This window comes from Herpailurus yagouaroundi, unplaced genomic scaffold, assembly GCF_014898765.1.
Source record: "Herpailurus yagouaroundi ecotype Mexico unplaced genomic scaffold, PumYag 162, whole genome shotgun sequence".
Taxonomy (NCBI): domain Eukaryota; kingdom Metazoa; phylum Chordata; class Mammalia; order Carnivora; family Felidae; genus Herpailurus; species Herpailurus yagouaroundi.
Window position 1 is genome coordinate 42326740 of NW_024412403.1, and position 20606 is coordinate 42347345.

The 20606-nt window shown below is 37.0% G+C and overlaps 1 protein-coding gene across 2 annotated transcripts in view; it reads left to right on the forward strand.

Annotated features, from left to right (window-relative positions):
• Positions 1-20606, forward strand: part of EPHA3 (EPH receptor A3) — a 360676-nt gene that overhangs the window by 211171 nt on the left and 128899 nt on the right. For both annotated transcript variants that reach the window (XM_040484241.1, XM_040484240.1), the window contains exons 4-5: positions 15774-15929; positions 16627-16962. In XM_040484241.1, coding sequence (XP_040340175.1) covers positions 15774-15929; positions 16627-16962 — 492 coding nt within the window. The remainder of the gene's footprint in view (positions 1-15773; positions 15930-16626; positions 16963-20606) is intronic.

Sequence of the window (20606 nt, forward strand, 5' to 3'; positions counted from 1 at the left end):
TGACAATAAACAAAAGCCTGTAACAGAGAAAACTTAATTTGGCATTTTGCTTAACATGAGAATATTGGAGTCAGTTTATTTTTTAAATTTTTTATTCCATCTTCACTTTCTTTTTTTTTTAATTTTTTTTTTTGAAAGAGAGAGAGATAATCTTAAGCATACTTCACGTGCAGTGTAGAGCCCAACGTGGAGCTCAATCCCACAACCCTGGGATCATGACCTGAGCTGAAATCAAAAGTCAGACTGAGCCACCCAGGTGCCCTGGAATCAGTTTCTTTACAGTACAAATATGGTAAATGCTACACAGTTTAGTACAGCAAATGCTTACTTGGCTAACTCAGTGTAACATATGCAAACTTAAATTGTGTGTACTTCCCCAAAAATTCATTCATTCCCTAACTCAGAAAATAGGAAGAACACCCAACAACTTGAACAAGAAACTCAGATGCCAGTTCCTAAGGTTTCTTCTACCTTATAATCTTCATCGATTCTATCTCCAAGATCTATCAATATTTTCTAGAGAATATATCTCAAATGAATACAGTTCTTTCTATGATGATAACTATTTCTCTATCTATGTCATAACATCTCTAATTTGGGCTATTTTAGTGATCCCCTGTGTACTCCATTTTTGACTCAGTTCAATGCATTTGCCCCTAGGAACAAGAATGATCTCTTTGAAATGTAAATCTGATTATGGTATACCTCATGCATGAAACCTTTCAATGACTTCCCACAAAACTTACTATATAAAAACAAGCCCTTAATATAACCTTCACAGCACTGCATGGCCTAATTTGTCTTCATGCCTCCCCAGACTAATTTGAGACTCTCTGTTTCAGCTTTACTTTTTTTCTTTCACGTTCAAACTCTCAAAACTCTTGCCTCAAGGATTTCACCCCAAAGTGATCTGTCGTCCATTTTTTGCTTCTGTCTTTTATATGTCATATAAATCTTGTAATGTTTTGTATGTATCATGGAAAATGATAGTCCTTACTTTTAAGGTCAGATGGTATCCATATCATAATAATAATTATTATTCAATTGGAAGTCCTCTTACTCCTTTTTGTTCTAAACTAAATATGTTCATTTAGGGAAAAAAAAGTTTCTTTAGGAAATATACCTCATGTTTTCTTTTATCCTAGGGATATTTGTTTAAACATAATTCAAGAATTTTTTTAAAAGATGTGTTTAGAAGAAACCAAGACAGGGGTACTTGGGTGGCTCAGTCAGTTGAGCATCTTGATTTGGGCTCAGGTCATGACCTCACAGTGATGAGATCAAGCCCCATGTTGGGCTCTGGGCTGGGAGTGAAGCCTGGTTGGGCTTCCTTCCCTCTCTCTCTGCCCTTGTCCCCCACTTTCTCTCTCTCTCTCTCTCTCTCAAAAACAAAAAAATTAAAAGAGGAAGAAATTGAGAGTTTCCTTTATTTCTAATTTTAAAATACAACTTACAGGGGCGCCTGGGTGGCTCAGTCGGTTAAGCGGCCGACTTCGGCTCAGGTCATGATCTCGCAGTCCGTGGGTTCGAGCCCTGCGTCGGGCTCTGTGCTGACAGCTCAGAGCCTGGAGCCTGTTTCGGATTCTGTGTCTCCCTCTCTCTGACCCTCCCCCATTCATACTCTGTCTCTCTCTGTCTCAAAAATAAATAAACGTTAAAAAAATTAAAAAAAAATAAAATTAAATACAACTTACAATTACTATTAATCATATATATAATTACAAGTTAAGTATATATTACATATATTACATTATATAGTTCTGCATTTAATACCTAATGGAACACATAATTTTTTTAAAAAAATTGTCCTTCTTCCATTTATTTTCATCATAAAGCTTTATAATTTGTTCATAGCATGAGAGTGATTCTTTAAAGGGAAATTTATTCCACTAAGATGTTTATGATTTGTTAAACCTAGTAATTGTGCATGGGAAATACTATAATGGGACATTACTATGGAGAGATGAATACAGCTTTCATTCTTCTCTCAAAATGTATTGGTTGCTTTTTGTGAGCCAAGCATTCTAGTAGGTCGCGAGGGATAAAGGTGGAGGGGGGGGATCCATGAAGTGCTTATTATCTTATCTCACCACAGTAATAATATGATAGGAATTGAGTTTTAAAGAGCAGAATGTTATTGATACATATGTTTTATGAAAGCACGATTAGATCTTCAGTATTTAGTTTGTATGTGGTTCTGGTACTACATTGCTGTCACAAGGCATATCAATTATCAACTGAGTTGAACACAGTTTGGGAAGAAGGATTTCAGATAGTAGGAATTTCTCTGGCCGGTAAGAATGCAGATTGTGAAATGTGAAGGCAGGTCAGAATGGGTGCTGGATGTGCCCTTGGGTGACTTCAGACATTACTGAACATGAGCTGAATTTCTTTTAGTCACAAAAATTTATTTTTTGTTCTAGGTGTAGCTCCCTACTATATATCAAATAAACTGAAAGTATTATGAAACTAAGATTTCCTTAGAAGGAAAATGGTATGGATCCAGCTGTTACAAATTATGTGCAGGCATTTTCAGTGTACTGTTTTCTAGTCCTAATTAATGAAAATTTTATTGGTTTCTAAATCTGTTGTTAGTTAGTTGGGCTTAATGTGTAATCAGAGTGACAAGTACAGATTGGGGGCAGTGCAGAAGACTTTGCTAGGCATCCGAAGTGCATCAGATCTACCCCAAAGTCTTGGGAAAAGTGCTCACTTTTCCACTCTTGTTGGTATTCTGAGCATTTGCTCTTCAGTATACACCTTGCAGAATTCCAAATACGATGTTATATTTTAGTGAAAATTACCTCTCAACTGTGTAATAGACAAGGTTGAGTATTTTACTTTCCTCGGCTGCTTGAGAGTTCTTAATGTCCAGGAGACTAAAGCAATAAAGTGGAATTGCATTAGCCCTTTTAATTTTTTATTGGAAACTATTTAAGGGTTTGCCTTTTTCCCCCTCCACAATAAAGCTCCTTGTTTCAGCTGGTAACATAGAGAAAGTAGAAAATTTATTCTATGGTGAGCAGGCAGACTCCTCTGCAAAGGCATCCCACTCACAAATAGCTTTCTAATAGACCTACAACAGTGAAGCATTCCCTCGTCCCGGTGACCAGAACTGTCTTCCATCGGAGCCATTCACCTGGCTAGACGTAGGCTTGAGATTATTGTTGAAGAAAACTACTATCGACAATTACTGCAGTAAAATGAAGGAAGCAATTCACTGTGTGCCCAGTAAAATCTGTCTACTATCTTTATAGTCAAACTATGTAACTTTTTTTTTTGTTAATTTTAGGGTGCTGGATTTACTGCCAGTCCTCCATCAGATACCACTTTTATATTTTACAGAACGAGAAGTCAGCGGATACAAAATACCTAAGTATCTGTGTCTAGGAAATCCTCAGCCTTAGATTTCGTTTCTGCTTACAACACTTAATGGGATGAACAGTCAGTGCACTAATATCATTAAGCCTCAGTCATCTCCTCAGGAAAAATAGATAATAGTGTCTCACATGATCACTGTAAGCACAGAAGTGAAATACAAGTGCAGTGCTAGACATGGAGATTTTCGGTAAGGCATTTGTTATATTACTCAGAGGTGCAAACTCTTTCTTCAAGTAGATAGACCTGGGGTAGGTGCTGCAAACTGATAATGCAATCTGCATCGATTTTCTTTCTTTTGTCTTTTTCTTGTTTCCCCAATCTTTATTTAAATTCCAGTTAGTTAACATACAGTGTAAAGTTAGTTTCAGATGTAGTTTAGTGATTCATCATTTACATACAATGTAATGTATGCCTGAGTTTTCAAAGGCTGCTGGGTTAAGATGTGACTTAATGTCCCATCCCCTGTCCAATCCCTCACCTCTCTATCTTCATGTCCAAAACCAAAACCCCTAAATTTGCAGACTATAAGAAGACAATTATCCTAAATGAATTCTCAAGTCGATCAACACACTTTTAAATAGTAACTCCAAAGAGTAGGTGGAATACATTGATCTCTGGATTGAAGAAATACTTGCAAAATCTTGTCAATGGTTTTAATTACAAACACACACACACATACACACTCCTGCATGCGGACCCCTTTCTCCTTCCTTCTCTCCCCCTGCCTTCTCTTTCTCTCTTTATCTCCCCACTACCCACTCACTTCAAGGGTGGCAACTCTAAGCATAGGTGACCAAATCTGAAACTATGTAAAATGATCAAATAGAGTGAATGAAAATGGCAGACATCCTCCCACTTTTGTTCTTCATTCATCCTTATGTCCCAGACTTCTAATATGTCTGAGTTATTTGCACTAGAAAGGTGATACATGTTTGCCAGCTATAAGTAATGTGGTTTAATATTTCCTCTGTAATATTTTCTTTTCTTTCTCCCATTCTCTCTGCCCTTTTATTCTCTCTTCCTCTTAGATGAATGTAAGTTAATTTAATCTTCTTATCCTTTTTATTCAATGCATCTATCTCCCAAGTTTCATGTAAAGTTCTAGGATAATATAGTGTTAACAATGCTGAAAAAAAGGGTTGTGCCTATATTTAGAAATTAACCACTTTAATTTTTTTTTTTTTTTTTTTAGTTTTTGTTCACTTTTGAGAGAGAGACAGACAGACAGACAGAGCATGAGCAGGGGAGGGCAGAGAGAGAGGGAGACACAGAATCTGAAGCAGGCTCCAGGCTCTGAGCCATCAGCACAGCGCTCCATATGGGGCTCCAGCTCACAGAGGATGAGATCATGACCTGAGCCAATTTCAGACACTTAACTGGCTGAGCCATCCAGGTGCCCCCAAAAGTAACCACTTTAAGGAATTCAAGCCTATTCTTTTTATTTTCATAATGCCATTAAATACTGTTATCTATTGCTCTGTCTCCTGCCTATGAGATTCTTCCCTATATTTTGAGAAGTTTATTTCTACCTTAATTAGGGAGTAGGGAGAGAGATTTTGTATTTTTGACATACATATTAGAATAGATGTGCATATGTCAAATCTTATAGTGCCCTTTTTTTCTTTGAAAACTTCGTATTCTTATGCAAAAAGTATTTTTTTCTTGAATAGGATGGAATTAATTTTATGTAAAATTCAAATATATAGACATGCTGTCCTATATAGTTATGTACATTCATGTCTTTCCTAAACAGTTTCAAAATAGATGATGGGTTGAAACTTTTATGAAACACTTATTTGGCTAATAGTGTTGTTGATCCCATGGGCATCTGTTTATGGTCATCTATTTACTTTTCATGTTTTCTTGAGAAGCCCATTCTTACCCACCTAGGGAATGAAATTTCAGAATATGCTGGGTAGAAATCTGTTTTTATCTTGGAACAAATATTTACTTTAAACATAAAAATGAAATGAAGAAAGAAACCCTAGAATTACACGAATTCATTTTTTCTTCTATGTTCCCTTACAAATATTAGCCATTTGTAAATATTGAATTCAAAGCAAATATTGATTACTTTTAAATTGCACACTTCTAGTTGATAATATTTTGTGATCATAAACTGAATACTTAACATATAAATGACACATTACTGGTTTATTTTAAATCCCTCACTTGTTTTTAAAGTTTATTTATTTATTTTGAGAGACAGAGAGTGAGCAAGGGAGGGGCAGAGAGAGAAGCAGAGACAGAATCCCAAACAAGCTCCACTCTGTCAGTGCAGTGCTCAATGCGGGATTCGATATCATTAACCATGAGATCATGATCTGAGCCAAAATCAAGAGTCAGAGGCTTACCCAACTGAGCCATCCAGGCACCCTATAAATCCATTACTTGACCACAATATTGTCAGTCATTTTAATAAATTTCACAAAATAAAAATGGAATGGCAAGCTGATAGATTATAAGATGTGTTGAAGTATAAATTTGAAAGTTGCAGAGGTGTTTCCTCAGGAAAAAAATGGACATTATTTTAAAATAAACTAACCTAAAAAGTAAAGCAAGTCTAAAGGACCTCTGATACAATATAATGATGTCACCATTTCTCAAAATTCTATATGGTGATCTTTTGGAGAGTGTATAGTTAATGATATAACTAAGAGGGCAAATATTTTTGCATCATGTCTTACAGCATTCACAGAATTTTGTTTTGTTTTGTTTTTCCTCTGAGTTTTCTACTTTTTATAGGTTCCCTTTAAATTCAGGATTTTAAAAAATTGTATTGTTTTCTGTATAAGTGTTCCTAAATGAGATATAGTTACTTGAGATAAAAAATGTGAAATTCACTGGGGTGTCTGGGTGGCTCAGTCAGTTAAGCGTCCAACTTCAGCTCAGGTCATGATCTCATGGTTAGTGACTTCGAGTCCTGTGTAGGACTCTGAGCTGACAGCGCAGAGACTGAAGCCTGCTTCAGATTCTGAGTCTCCCTCTCTCTCTCTGCCCCTCCCCAGCTTGTACTCTGTCTCTCTCTCTCTCTCAAAAATTAAACATTAAAAAATTTTTTTTGAAATGTGAAATTCACATTAGTGAAGCTACCAACATTCACAGTCAACAATAATTTCTCCCATGTTGCATTTTTTTTTTAATTTTTTTTCAACGTTTATTTATTTTTGGGACAGAGAGAGACAGAGCATGAACGGGCAAGGGGCAGAGAGAGAGGGAGACACAGAATCGGAAACAGGCTCCAGGCTCTGAGCCATCAGCCCAGAGCCCGACGCGGGGCTCGAACTCACGGACCGTGAGATCGTGACCTGGTTGAAGTCGGACGCTTAACCGACTGCGCCACCCAGGCGCCCCCCATGTTGCATTTTTTTAAAGAAAAGAGAAGAAAAAGGGAACAGAGCAGTAGAATAGAAACAAGAACTAGTAAAAACCGTGGTGAGAGTGTGTGTGTGTACATGTGTGTGTGCATTTGTGAGTGAGAGTGTGCTTTTGATGTATAAATCCAAGCCACACATGTAGTATGCATAGTTAGTTTCTTACTTTCCCGACGTGAGCCTAAAGCTCATGACTTGTGTCTCAAACTCCTACTCTGGGTGATTTCAAATCTATTTTGGAAATTCTATTTTCCTAAAATTATTTCATGTATTTATTTTTCCTAAAATTTGTATATAATGGTAAATATTGGAGTGGTGACTTCTCCATGCTCTAGCTATGGTTCCAGTGCAGCCTGGAAGATTCTAATCTTTTGTAGGGCCTACTGAAACATAGAGGTGACTTACCTCCTCCAAAACCCCTTCCTAGAAATAGTTTTCTTAGACATCCCACTGCTCTTCAGGTCTGAAGAACACTTCTGGCACTGTTCCGAAAGAACAGGCTGTCTCTCAGTATACGTGAGTATAGATTTGTACCCTATGCATTTTAGGGCCATAAACATGGGTTTGTCTTTCATATGCCCCCTTTCCCCCTTTTTTAGTATTTACCTATTCATTACATACATCTTTCTGTGAATTTGTAAACTTAGTTAATGGGACTTGTTCTCTGGCCATTGATAATTAAGGATAGAAAACTTAGCTAGTGCAACTCTATGGAAACACAGCTCTTCCTTGAAGGTGGAGGGCAGCTGAAAAGCCGGCAGAACACAACAACATCCTTAGGATCGGGGGCTGTTTTAGTATTCTCTTTGTGGTGAGCGTATTATTGGACATATTTCAGTTTTACTGGCACCTGTCTTGCTAAATCTGATGGAACAACAACAAACACAATAAAGTCTTGTTACTCGGCTATCTTTGAGCCACACTAGATTGTGATTGATTCTGTTGTGTTTAATGGTATGGTGGCATTTTGCCTTAGGCCTTTTTTATTGAACAGTGGAAGGAACAGAAGAAGGAAACACTTGATCACTTTGTAAATGCTGCACATTGCAGGCAGGGTTTAATGACTGAACGTTGCCACTTCCAGTGTATTGAAATGCCTGGGCCTTGCCTCAAAGCATTGTACCTCTATTCAAATAGCAAAGAATAGAGTTCCTGTAAGATTGTGGAGTGCAGCTCATTTTGGGAATAAACAGTTGCTTTGACCTTGTACCGGCAAATAGACCCTGTCAGGCCTGGAATTGCAAGGCCAGGAAATCATCTGTTTAGTCAGTGCTGGTTCTGGTCATTAGTTTGTGTTTATGGCTGGGAATTGATAATATAGCCCTGTGTATATGGAGCTAAAGTCTGAATACTAAAAGGGACCTATTTACCAACAGCTTTATTTTTTAATTTAAAGTTAATTCAAATTGAAATGAGCCTTTTAACCCTTAATTAGGACCATGTTTTCTCTTAAAAGTCAACCACATTAGTCAACTGGAGACAAAATTCACTTTGCAATTGAAAGGCTGTCTACTTTCTTTCAACAGTAGCCACCATGGTTTACTAAGTGCATTGGTTTTCCTTTCACTATGGTAACTTGACCCATTCTCAGTATCAGCCTGGCTCAAACCCATCAATTAGGACTTAGAGGAAAGTGTGCTATGTAATTTGGGAATAAGGCCAAGATTCTTTCTTGAAACTTTTTTGTAATTATTATTTATTGTATACACAGTGCACATAATACTCTCTATTTCATACTTTTTCTTTGTTATTTTCCAAAGCTGATAGTTTGTTATTTTACCCCCCTATTGACCTGCAATATTTAGTTCCTGTTTTATTGTTACTTCTTCATAAATATGGAATCAGCAGATTCCCAAAATATTTTTAACTCATTCACTACAAGTTGGTATTATTTTGGCTTCCTTCTATTATATTATTCACATTTTTAGTGTTTCTCAATAGCAAATTAACATTTGGCAGGGGCTTTCTCATTTTTGTTCCACTGTGGCCTATCTTGGGGTTTTTCAAAACGTTTTGGGGTTTATTCTCAGTAACTCAGCACTTAAAATAAGGGAACTAAAATCTAGACTAGCAAGGAAAAGCCAAGTAAAACCTCACTGCAGATTAACAGAAGAGAAATGTATTCTCTTGAATTGTGTTTTCAATAGTGTGCTCATTTCCCTTGTCATTAAAAAAGAAAAAGAAAACGCATCATCTTACAAAATTGAAGAGAATAATTAATATCAATATTTTTATGCATTGCCATAAGATTCCCCAACTTTTAAACATCCTACTCTATCTGAAATGTACATAAAATCAAATATAGACTTACTGTGCTATTGGTGAAGCTGAAACTATAAAACAGGGAATTATCTGGTGGTCAATTTATTTTTCAATGCATTCAATCATGAAATCAGTACATCCTTTGAATACATTCTGCTCTGACACAGAAAAAACACTGAAAAGAGCAAAAACCTGTCATTTCTTTTCCAAGTATATTTCTTCAAAGTTAGAAGAGAACCTCCTTTGTCTTGTTACCCTATGTGGTTTTATAATTTCAGTGGCTAATTTTAATCCTTAAAGCAGTGATGAAAGTGAAGATACTTTGATATACAGTATTTATTTTGTCTTTCTACTTAGAAAGTTGTAAGAATCCTACTAATTTTGGTACACAAAGTATTAACCGTTCAGAGTGTCAACCTGAAGAGTTGTTAGAGGTAAGCTAGCCAATGTCCAGCATCCAATAAATGAAAAATTAGAAGCATAGAGAGGATAACTGATTGCAAGGTCTCATTCACTTCAAAAACGCATCTTATCAACTGCTAGGTGCTAGACATTGAGCTAGACGCTGGGCATACAAAATGAATAGGAAATAACTGTCTCTGGATTGCTCAGAGTCTAACCTAGGAACACATAGTAACTACAAAAATGGAACTTCAGACTTATTTCTAGAACAGGAAGTCACTTTCCCAAAGACCTCATTAAAATTTGAATACACCTGGACAGTGACTTTGAGATAACACCTATTTAGGAGAAAAGATTACATCAAAACTTGCATTTCCTACTACCTAGTCCAGAGCTCTTCCTATAAGATGCTGAAAACACCTTAATGTGTTGGGTTAAAAAGAAGAGAAACTGAAGAATTTCTTGGTGAAGATAACACTAAAGTGTATTGAAAATTGTCTTAGCGGGGCACCTGGGTGGCGCAGTCGGTTAGGCGTCCGACTTCAGCCAGGTCACGATCTCACGGTCCGGGAGTTCGAGCCCCGCATCAGGCTCTGGGCTGATGGCTCAGAGCCTGGAGCCTGCTTCCGATTCTGGGTCTCCCTCTCTCTCTGCCCCTCCCCCGTTCATGCTCTGTCTCTCTCTGTCCCAAAAATAAATAAACGTTGAAAAAAAAATTAAAAAAAAAAAAAGAAAGAAAATTGTCTTAGCAATTACACTTTCAAGGGAGGAGATCCATTTCTAAAATAATTGTGCCATATAGAATTGAGCTTTTTAAAGCTAAGATTATAACTTCTATCACTGTAGGACCAGACACAATAAAGTGTCTTGGTCATTTTGGAGATTAGCACATATGTGTTAGAGGAATATCGATAAACAAAACCCAAACACTATCTGAACAAGTCTCATTATTTAGTAAATCCATGGTGATATCCAGTAAGGTTTGAGGAAGTGATACCTCTGGCTTTTAATGGCTATTAATTTATATTCATGGATCATCCTCCTTTTATTTACGAACACAAAATCAAAGACGAGAGTTCCTGCCACACTTAACTACTTCGAAAATCTTCATTACAGGAAGGGATAAAACATTTATGGGAACACAAAAACAAGGGCGGCAGTTTGCCTCAAACAGTATTAAACTGTTGAGGTACTCCTTGGTTTGCCCACCCCGAGACTGAAATCTGTAATTTTACCAGTGTTCTTATCAGTCAAACACTGATAAAATTATAACCTAGGTTACCTGAAGAAATCTGTAAATCAGAATTCTGTCATTTTGGCAGTAGGTTTTGAATATGTGTATACCTATCTTACTTAAGTATTGCTCTAGTAGCTGGCTTGCACCAGGGAAGATCTTAACTATTTAGCATATTATTATTATTATTATTATTATTTTAAAACTTAAGAGCACCTGGGTGGTTCAGTCAGTTAAGCACCTGACTTCAGCTCAGGTCATGATCTCATGACTTGTGAGTTCCAGCCCGTGTCAGGCTCTGTGCTGACAGCTCAGAGCCTGAGCCTGCTTTGGATTCTCTGTCTCCCTCTCTCTGTCCACCCCCCCCCCCCCATCACCACCCCACTTACACTCTGTCTCTCTCTCTCTCTCTCAAAAATGAATAAACATTAAAAAAAACCTTAAAACTGTATATATCTGAATCACTACTCTTTTTGCCTGTTTTTTTTTCCTTGATATTCTATAGTAAGTTGACTAAGATTTCCCATGAGTAAGAGAGAAACATTACTTTCTATTCCTTTACCTGATTTTTTATATGCTGAACCTTTCAGTCTCTGAAATAATACTTAAGTGAAAGAAATGTGCAGATTGCTTTATCACTAGTTTTACATTCAAGGATAAAGGAAGTTCTTTGAAATTACAGTCATTGCTTTTACCACTCAAACGAAGATACTAAAATACAAGTATTTATGCCCCTTAGAGGTAAAATTTCACATTCATTCAGGAGGATTTTTTTGAAAGACGAACAAAGTACAATAGATAGATAGGTATTTAAGCACAAATCAACTTCAAGGAAAGGAGATTATTTACTGGGAAAAATTCAAAAGTAAGCACTTTATGTAAAGAATTTCTCCATATGCATTTAAAGAGAGTGTTCCCTAACAGTGTAATTTTACTAGTGGATATAAATTATTCAGTCATACTCTCAAATTTTTTGAACAATTTTGGTAAAAGATTTAAAGATCCTGCTTGTAGCAAGAAGGAAAAATGTACTTGTATGTCTCCTATAGGTAGCGGGTCGTGCTGTTCCTGAGGTTGGCAGACTCGGTTCTTCAAGCAAAAACACACTTACCCATCTTCCCGTAATAATGTTAGACGTCAAATAGAAAATCCTAGAGAAAGGCGAGAAAACATTACCCTTTCTGAAATAGTTTCTTACTAGGAGTAGATGACAAAAGACTTGGCATTCATTTAATTAAATAAGTTTTAGATGACAATTCTTCAGTGTCATAGCAGCAGCTTAGAATTTTAGAAAAATAATTCATGGTTCTAGAGAATAATTTGCTTTCAATAAGCAATCTATATAAAATTAAAATCCAAAAAATCTCTTACATGTTATTAAATGTTTATTCATTTTGAGAGGGGGGCGGTGAGCAGGAGGGGGCAGAGAGATAGGGAGAGAGAGGGCGAATCCCAATCAGGCTCCACACTCAGCATGGAACCCAACACAGGGCTCAGTCTCCCAACAGTGAGATTATAAACTGAGCCAAAACCAAGAGTCAGATGCTTAACCCACTGAGCCACCCACGTGCCCCTTCTCTTTCAGATTATACCACGAATTCTTTGTTATCTTGGAGATGCTACTTTTTCTGTGTATGCTCTAATTGCCCATTCTGTAAAATTAGTAGAGTAACATCTGTTCCAATGATTTTGACACAACTGCTGTGAGATTCAGTTGAGACGGTACATATGAAAGCTTTTCAGAAAGAGTAAAGATGTCTACAAAATTTAGGGTGTTGTTATATAATCTATCATTGTATTCTGCATATAGTTGAAACTTGATAAATATCAACACATTGGATAGGTAAAGCCTATCAGCAAGCTACCAGGTGCTGGAAGATACAGAGTAGAGGCTGTCCCTGTGTGTCATCCAAAGTCCTGGAGCTCTGGGTCCTCAGACATATAACGCACAGACTGGCCAGTGTGATTTATTGGGATCTTCTTAGCTCCACTAGTCTATAATTCTATTTTGTACCTCTCAACTGCATTCTCTGCTTGTCTTAGATCCTTTGGAAATACTTTCTGCTGTAGTGATAAAAAAAAAACTTGCCCATGGAGAGCTACACAAATAGGGTGTTATTCTTCTGACATTCTAAGAAATATTGAGAGAGGTGCTAGCTGAATCAGCAAGTGCAGATTACACATCTAATTTTCTTGGCCTTTAACTTATTGTCACATGTAAACCATTATGCCAAGAATCAATGCTGGATTATATAGGTAGAATGGCTTCTGTTACATTTGGGCCATCTTCTTAGGAAAAAAAAAAAAAGATATTTTAATGGCTTTCATCAGATTTCTGTTTGTATCTCTTTGCCCATCTTTGGGCTATCACTCTGGCCATCCATAACTATTTGCAATTACGTCTGTGTAAGGGAGAACTTGGCAGAGTGTGATTGTGAACAAAATCAAAATTCTGTGAGCAAGCAGAAAGCAGATTTAGGTGTTTAGTATGCAACCAACAGTACCCATCAAGTTCCTCTACTTAACCGCTTGTCTTTTCCTGTTGATCTATTTGTGTATTTAATTATGCTACTTACAGGCCTTTTGCTATCCTTTCATGATCTTTCTCAAGTGAAATTCCTTCTCTGTATTTCCTCCAACAGCTCAATCAGAATGGAATGTTTGCTCCTTGGGGCCTGTGTCAAATGTCTGGTGCCCACTTTCAATTTCAATTGCAAGGGCCCTTTTAAGGTGGACAGAACTAGGGACATTTGTATCTTCAAGGCTAACAAAAAGCCTGAAGAAGAGTAAATGATTAACAGATATTTATTAAGCAGAATGTATATGTGTCTACCTATCTTTTACTATTATTATATCTAAGGTTATTTAATCATTTAGATAAAGTCTAGTTACTAGTTTGTGTCACATTCTTAACTTAAAGGTTTATTGACTGTAGCTACTTTCAAGTTATTGTTAGAAGTCCTGTGCTGTAGCTAAGAAATGATTGTATGACTTGCCTTTTCTTTAAATATCACAGAGTATAGCCATTTATAATATTGACAAAAAGTGATTGTTTAGTGAATACCTTTATGCTAAATGTTGTAAAAACCATAAAAACCTCAAATAAAAACATACAGATAAACTTACAAGCAACCAAAACACAAAATACACTGGAACAGTGCAACTCAATCTTTTAAACACTTGAGCATTGCCATCTTGCAAACTTAAAGGCACTCAATGAGCTAAATTGAAACCAGAAGTTAAGTGCTTAGTTTGTTTATACTTTATATCATTTCCCCTAGAGGCGATATGACATGAGATATGAGTGGAAGTTTCTAACCAATGCTTAGGAAGAATGATCAAAAGTTTATGAGCCTACTCCATGTTTGGTCAGGGCAATAGAATTTATCTGAGTGGCTCTCAATGTGGCACCAAAAGTTGTTACATTTAATGTAAGATAGTCCTAGAGTGGCCATTCTTGATAGAAACTATAAAACAGCAAGACTAGATTAATGATTGCTATCATTTTAAGTTATTTTAATTGTTTATCTTGATAGTATATTTCCCTTGACAGTGTATTTCTCAAGAAACATTCAGTAGGAAGATACACTGTTATGGATATAAAGTGTTACCTTTCAAAATGCATTTAATGATTATAAAAGTTAAGATTTGTTCACACAGGCTTTACTTGAATGCAAATAACCTGTTATTCACAATATGAAGCTGACATAGGAAAATTCTGGGATTCAGATCACCTACAGGGCATATTTTACACATAAGTGCTTTAAACCATCACATCTCAACATAGCATTGAAATTGAGTTTTAGAGATTTAAGAAATCATTGACTTCCAGAGATACTCTGTAGGAAACCTAAAAAATGTGGACGCTGATTTTATTTATTTATTTATTTATATATATATTTTTTAATTTTTATTTATTTTTGAGAGAGAGAAAGAGTGCAAGCAGGGGAGGGGCAGAGAGAGAGGGAAACACAGAATCCAAAGCAGGCTCCAGGCTCTGAGCTGTCAGCACAGGGCCCAACGCAGGGCTCAAACTCACAAACCATGAGATCATGACCTGAGCCAAAGTCGGCCACTTAACCCACTGAGCCACCCAAGTGCCCCTGGACTCTGATTTTAATCCTCAAAACAATGTCAAGAGACTTCTTGCTAGGATTTTTACTATGATTTCAGTTCTCCATGTAATTCTGAAAATAGATCACATAAACCATTACAGCATTTTGAATTTTACATCAGATTAAACAAAAGCAATACAGTAGAGGCGTATTTCTGTAAAAGCAATAAATATATAAAGAATACTAAATGGGCATCTGAAATCAATATTTCATGACCGGTTCATGGAGCTCAACAAAACATGTCATTCAGAGATGGCCAGAAAGAAATAAGAGGAAAACAGTTATTTCGAAAGCTTTAATCTAGTAATTATTTACAAGTAGATCAGTTTAAATAGAAATTATACATCACTATGTTTCTGAAAGACAGACAAGGGAATTTTTAAAAACCTTCAGCGTAGGCCACGGCTGTAGAAGTTACAGCACTGGAACGACACTGTCAAGGCAGGAAAAAAAAAAAATAGCTCATGAGAATCGATGCATCAAGAATCTTAAAACAAGGAAGCCATGATTTCTTCCTTTCAGTTGCTTACAATTTGTGGGGAGGGAGCCGTACACACAGAAATCAATTAGAGAGAGAGTGAGTGTGTAATGTTAGTGCTAACTGCACGCAGATAATGTACACATTGCATCATGTTTTAAAAGGGAATGGCTACATGATGACATGGCTTTGCTGTATTTTTCTCCACAAATAGTTCAATGCCAAGCAAAGCTGTGAAAACATGAGCTGGAAATTTCATCACACTCTAGTGCCAAAATAATCTAAATCTTCAGGTTTTTTTTTTTTTTTTCCCTTTAACATTTGGTGCGAATTCAAATGTATATATGTGTAGAAACTACACTGGGTCACATTATTTGCTTCTGTAAATTCTGGAAGGAAAAAAAAAAAGATTTTTTTTTTATTCCTAATGAATTCTTCCCCTAACATTCTGAAATCTGTTTTACGTGTTTTGAAAAATATGCTTTCAAAATTATCACCGAATCTTAAAAGAGTGATTTTGTTTGTAGCTTGCCGACCAGGTTTCTACAAGGCTTCGGATGGTAATGTGAAATGTGCCAAGTGCCCACCGCACAGTTCTACCCATGAAGATGGTTCAGTGAACTGCAGGTGTGAGAATAAGTACTTCCGAGCAGACAAAGACCCTCCATCCATGGCTTGTACCCGTGAGTAGTTTTGCTGCAACCCATGCCTCCATGTTTCTTTTATTTTGTGTTCTTTTTTTCCTTCTGGTTATTGTGCTTCTTTCTTCTTTTTTTAAAGCATTTGGCCCATTTCCTTCCATTATCCGTGTGCAAATTGAAAGCTTTCTCTGCTTCACTTTCCATGCTGGCTCACCACAAATGCAACATTTATCACGCAAAATGAATTAGTTTTTAAAGCACTTCCTGCAACAGGACCCCCAGAAAGAAAGAAAGTTTTCTGTATCTTGGTTTAGATCCTGTATTACATTTGACAGAATAGGGGAGGTTATAGTCATGGGATTTGTGTTTTTACATTTCTATTCCCTCACGTTACATGTAGGTCATAGGTCATAGGGAAAAAGGACTAAGATTTATAAAACTAATAGTAAAGTTTTCATAACTATTCACAAGGGCATTGATTTAGTAGTAAATTCCCTCATTGGACTTTGTGAATGTATCTTCAACTTTGAGTCAAAACTCCCCCGCCCATGGCTTGGGGACGATAGTGCTCTTGAAGCCATGTGTCTATAATCTCATGGATCCTCTAAGGACGAATTAAAAGTATATAATAGAGACAAGATGGTTATTTACCTCTTTTGGTTCCATTGTAAATTATCTATTTCCCTTGTAGTAGAAAACAGAAGTGAGGCTCATTAATCTTTGTTGAACTACTTTGCAGGACCTCCATCTGCACCAAGAAATGTTATCTCTAACATAAACGAGACCTCGGTCATCCTGGACTGGAGTTGGCCCCTGGACACAGGAGGCCGGAAAGATGTTACCTTCAACATCATATGTAAAAAATGTGGGTGGAATGTAAAACAGTGTGAGCCATGCAGCCCAAATGTCCGCTTCCTCCCTCGACAGTTCGGACTCACCAACACCACAGTGACAGTGACAGACCTCCTGGCACATACTAACTACACCTTTGAGATCGATGCCATTAACGGGGTGTCAGAGCTGAGCTCACCACCAAGACAGTTCGCTGCAGTCAGCATCACAACCAACCAGGCTGGTGAGTACGTGCTCGATGCTTTCTGCTCCCGCCATCTCAGAGCCAAGTCATGATTTTGACAGAGTGTGCAAAAAAGAGTGGGGAAGGCAAAGGTTTGAAAGAGTCCCAGAATGTTCTCTTCTGTCATGTTTAAGCAGTTATGCTACGTTCAATACCTCAATTTAATTCTTCAAGTAGGAATAAGTCATATTTATTAGATGATTTTAAACTAGTTTAATCCCTTGTTTTTCAATTTGGAATATTTAAATAACCGTAGATGATTTTAAACTAGTTTAATCCCTTGTTTTTCAATTTGGAATATTTAAATAGCCGCGGCTCTGCAGATGGTTCTTGTGGGGCTCCTTGAAACATTTTGATATTCCAAAGAACATAACAGACATTGAACCTTAGTTTGCAGAAGGTTATATAGGATACCTAAAACTACAAAATATCTTTACCTTAGTTATAATTATATCATATTTTTATATAGTTTTCTGTTGCTTTATGTTCCTCTGAAGCTCTAAGTATTATAGCTCAGATACAGATAATTCTGATTAATTAAAAATAAGAAAAAAAATCCATTTTATTTGATAGATATAATTTGTATTTGAAAATTCAAAGTAGGGAATTTGTGGAGAAGCATGGTGAAAAGAGGTCTTAGTAGAGAACAGTTGGAATCACTAACCTAAAAATGTTTGCAAATATAAATTACTTTTATATCTTCTATATTTCCTGCTGACAATCTTTTCCCAGTTAAAACAAAACACTATATTGGCAGGTTGTAAGCAAAGGCCCTTTAATATGGAATGGAAAAATGAAACAACAAGCAAACTTCTCACCTTTCTTTATCTTACATCCACAATATTTCTCTTTTCTTCACTGTTAGTAAATCTTGTTCTTTTAATCACCCCTTAAATCTTCTATGTGTTTTCTCATTCTCTGGTAATTCTTACGATTTTTTTTAGTATGGCTTTTCTTTTTTCAACAGTGTAGTGTCCAGAATTACTGATGAGACTTTAGTTGTGATTCTCTGAAACATGTGGAAGGGTTACTCTACACAGTATACGCAAGGGACATATCAGTGATGCCCCTTTGAAATAAGGTGATCACAATGTTTCCATTATTGATAACTGTGATGAATGAGTAAGAGTTTTCTTTTGTAGCCAACAAAGGCTGTGCGAAGTTAAGCTGATAGGTGTTTATTGTACATAATTGTTGCTGTGCCGTATCATAATTAGGGATACTACATTCCAAGCAGTTCAAGACAGAAATATCATTGCATCCTTTATGCACAAATAAATAACGGAGCCAAAACAGGAGAAAAGGAAGAGACATGATGCGCCCTGAGAATGCTTCAACAAGGACCAGTTTCTCTTGTCGGCTCCCAGGTGGGCTCACCCGTGAGCCAGAAGACAGGATTGAGAGGCGACTCTGCCTCTTAGCTGCATTTGGCTTAAACTGCCGAAGCCCCTCTGCTGTCTTCTGGGACTCGCCCTTCGCCCTGAGTGGAAGGTGTACTGGATGCCATAGGGAAAGGGAAAGAAAGAGAGAGGTCTGACTTCTCTCTTTAGCTGAAAGCAGTCTTAGAACAGCAGCCAAAAAAAAAAAAAAAAAAAAAAAACAGCTAAAAACACCACTTTTGTTTCTCTCACGTGGCTGGCTCAGGAAGATCCTTAAACTACCAAAGGCACACAGTTAAGAGATGTCACCCAGGGCTAATGTTCAGTAAGTATGCACCAGTATGACTTTGCTGGTTATACTAGTTCAGAGTAGTTCCAACTACTTCTGCAAGGGAGTTAGGCAGATACATCTGTATTCGTTCATTTCTCAGGTATCCTGGGTAGCCCCCAAAACCCAGTATCTTAGCTCCATAATCCTTGCCCGTAATCTAGCAGCCGAAAGATAAATGCTGGCGTAAGAGGGGGGTCTTCAGGGCTTTGCACTGGAACGCCTCCTTCTTGAGGGGTCCTTATCCCTATTATGTCATTGATAGGTATTTTGTGTATAACCCCTGCCAGAGTCCGCGTTCACCTGTCTCTTTCTGATTCCAAATCCTTCTTTTGGTCCTACTTTGCTTCTGGTCTCCTATATTGATGAAAGTCTTACACTTTTACATTGTCTCATGGTGATATATAAACTTTATCTGTGGAAAAGACAGGACTTTTAAGGGAAGTGTGCTGAATCATTTTTTAAATCTTGCTTACTGAATCTGTGTTTTTTCCCCCACTGGAAGCTAGGTCTCAGACCAAACAACATATGCTTTTGCTTTGCTTCAGTTAATGGTATTTAAACTTTGTAACTAATAATATTTAAAAATTCGCAACTTCAGTTTATGTAACTGTCTTCCATGAGAGAAAAAGATGAGTAATGCCATTGCTATATATTGCATGATTATAGCTTCTCATATTCAGTGAACACGGGAATTTTAAGAAATTATAATTATGTGGCAAATGGCTTTCCCCAATCCTATATTTCATGCTGATTTACTACCTTGTTTAAAATAGGAGCATCAATCTGGGTTATAATTATCTCCCAAGTCAAACAAAAATGTATAAAAACAAGCAAGAGCTCCTTCTTTCCTATGTTATCATTGGCCTCTGGCTTTCTGACACTGCATTTATCAGGAAACTAATAGTTCCAGATATACACACTGAATGAATCTAGGTAAGGGCAAACAAGAACAGGCCAAGACATTAAAAAATAAATGGGGTTGACACTTCGGCCCTCCCAGTTACAAATCACAGGGTAAGACAGATTCAGCAGGGATGATATCAGTTACTCTCTCTAACCCCACTATCATTTAAAAAATAATCACAAATTTGTCTACACGATGCACCACAGGCATTTATATATTTATTTCAGGGCATCTGTATCGTTTTGTGTGCCTGGGGTGCTAGAGGTCTTTGTTCCATCTTCAAATCCCCACAGTAAGATATATAAGCAAGATTAGGAGAGATGCCATTTCTCCAGGGAGTGTTTCTTTGTTTTGCTTTATTTTTGTTCTTGTGAAGGTTAATGGACTGGTAGCCTTGAAAAATGAGCTCTCTACCTACTAAAAAGATATGGCTGTGACAGATATGATGCCATGGTGTTTAAATTCCTCCTAGTCTCTCTATCTTTGACAAGGATATAAAGGGAGAAGGTGAAACGTGTCCCTTTGAATTTCGTTTGTGAGATTGAGTTTGTTGATTTTTCTCTTGATTGCATTGTGAAAGCCGTGTGATGACCACGTGATAAGGCACCTTCTAAATTGTAGGGGATTATGTTGTAAATTCGGATGTTAGTTCAATACTTTTGCAAGGTATGCCAGTGCGATCAAAATCATGGTCTCTCCATAAAGATTGTATCTATCTGTGAATCTATCAGTCAAACATATCCAGAAAGAACTGCAAATTGCAAAGCAAAAATGTGTGAAGTTATAACTTAGTGTAAATTGTTACTTCCTGTTTTTGTACTTGCATGAGTGTATTTACCTTTCACTTCTGGAAACAATCATTCCACTAGTGAAATATCAGTCTGCTTATTCTCAACCTCCATCACAGAATCTGCCCCCTTTTCACTATCCTGTAGCATGTAATGATCCCAGACTAAAATAGGGAGCACTAATAGAGACCTTAGGGGCTTTCAGTTTTGAGGTCCACCCCACCCCCATTTTATAGCTGGAG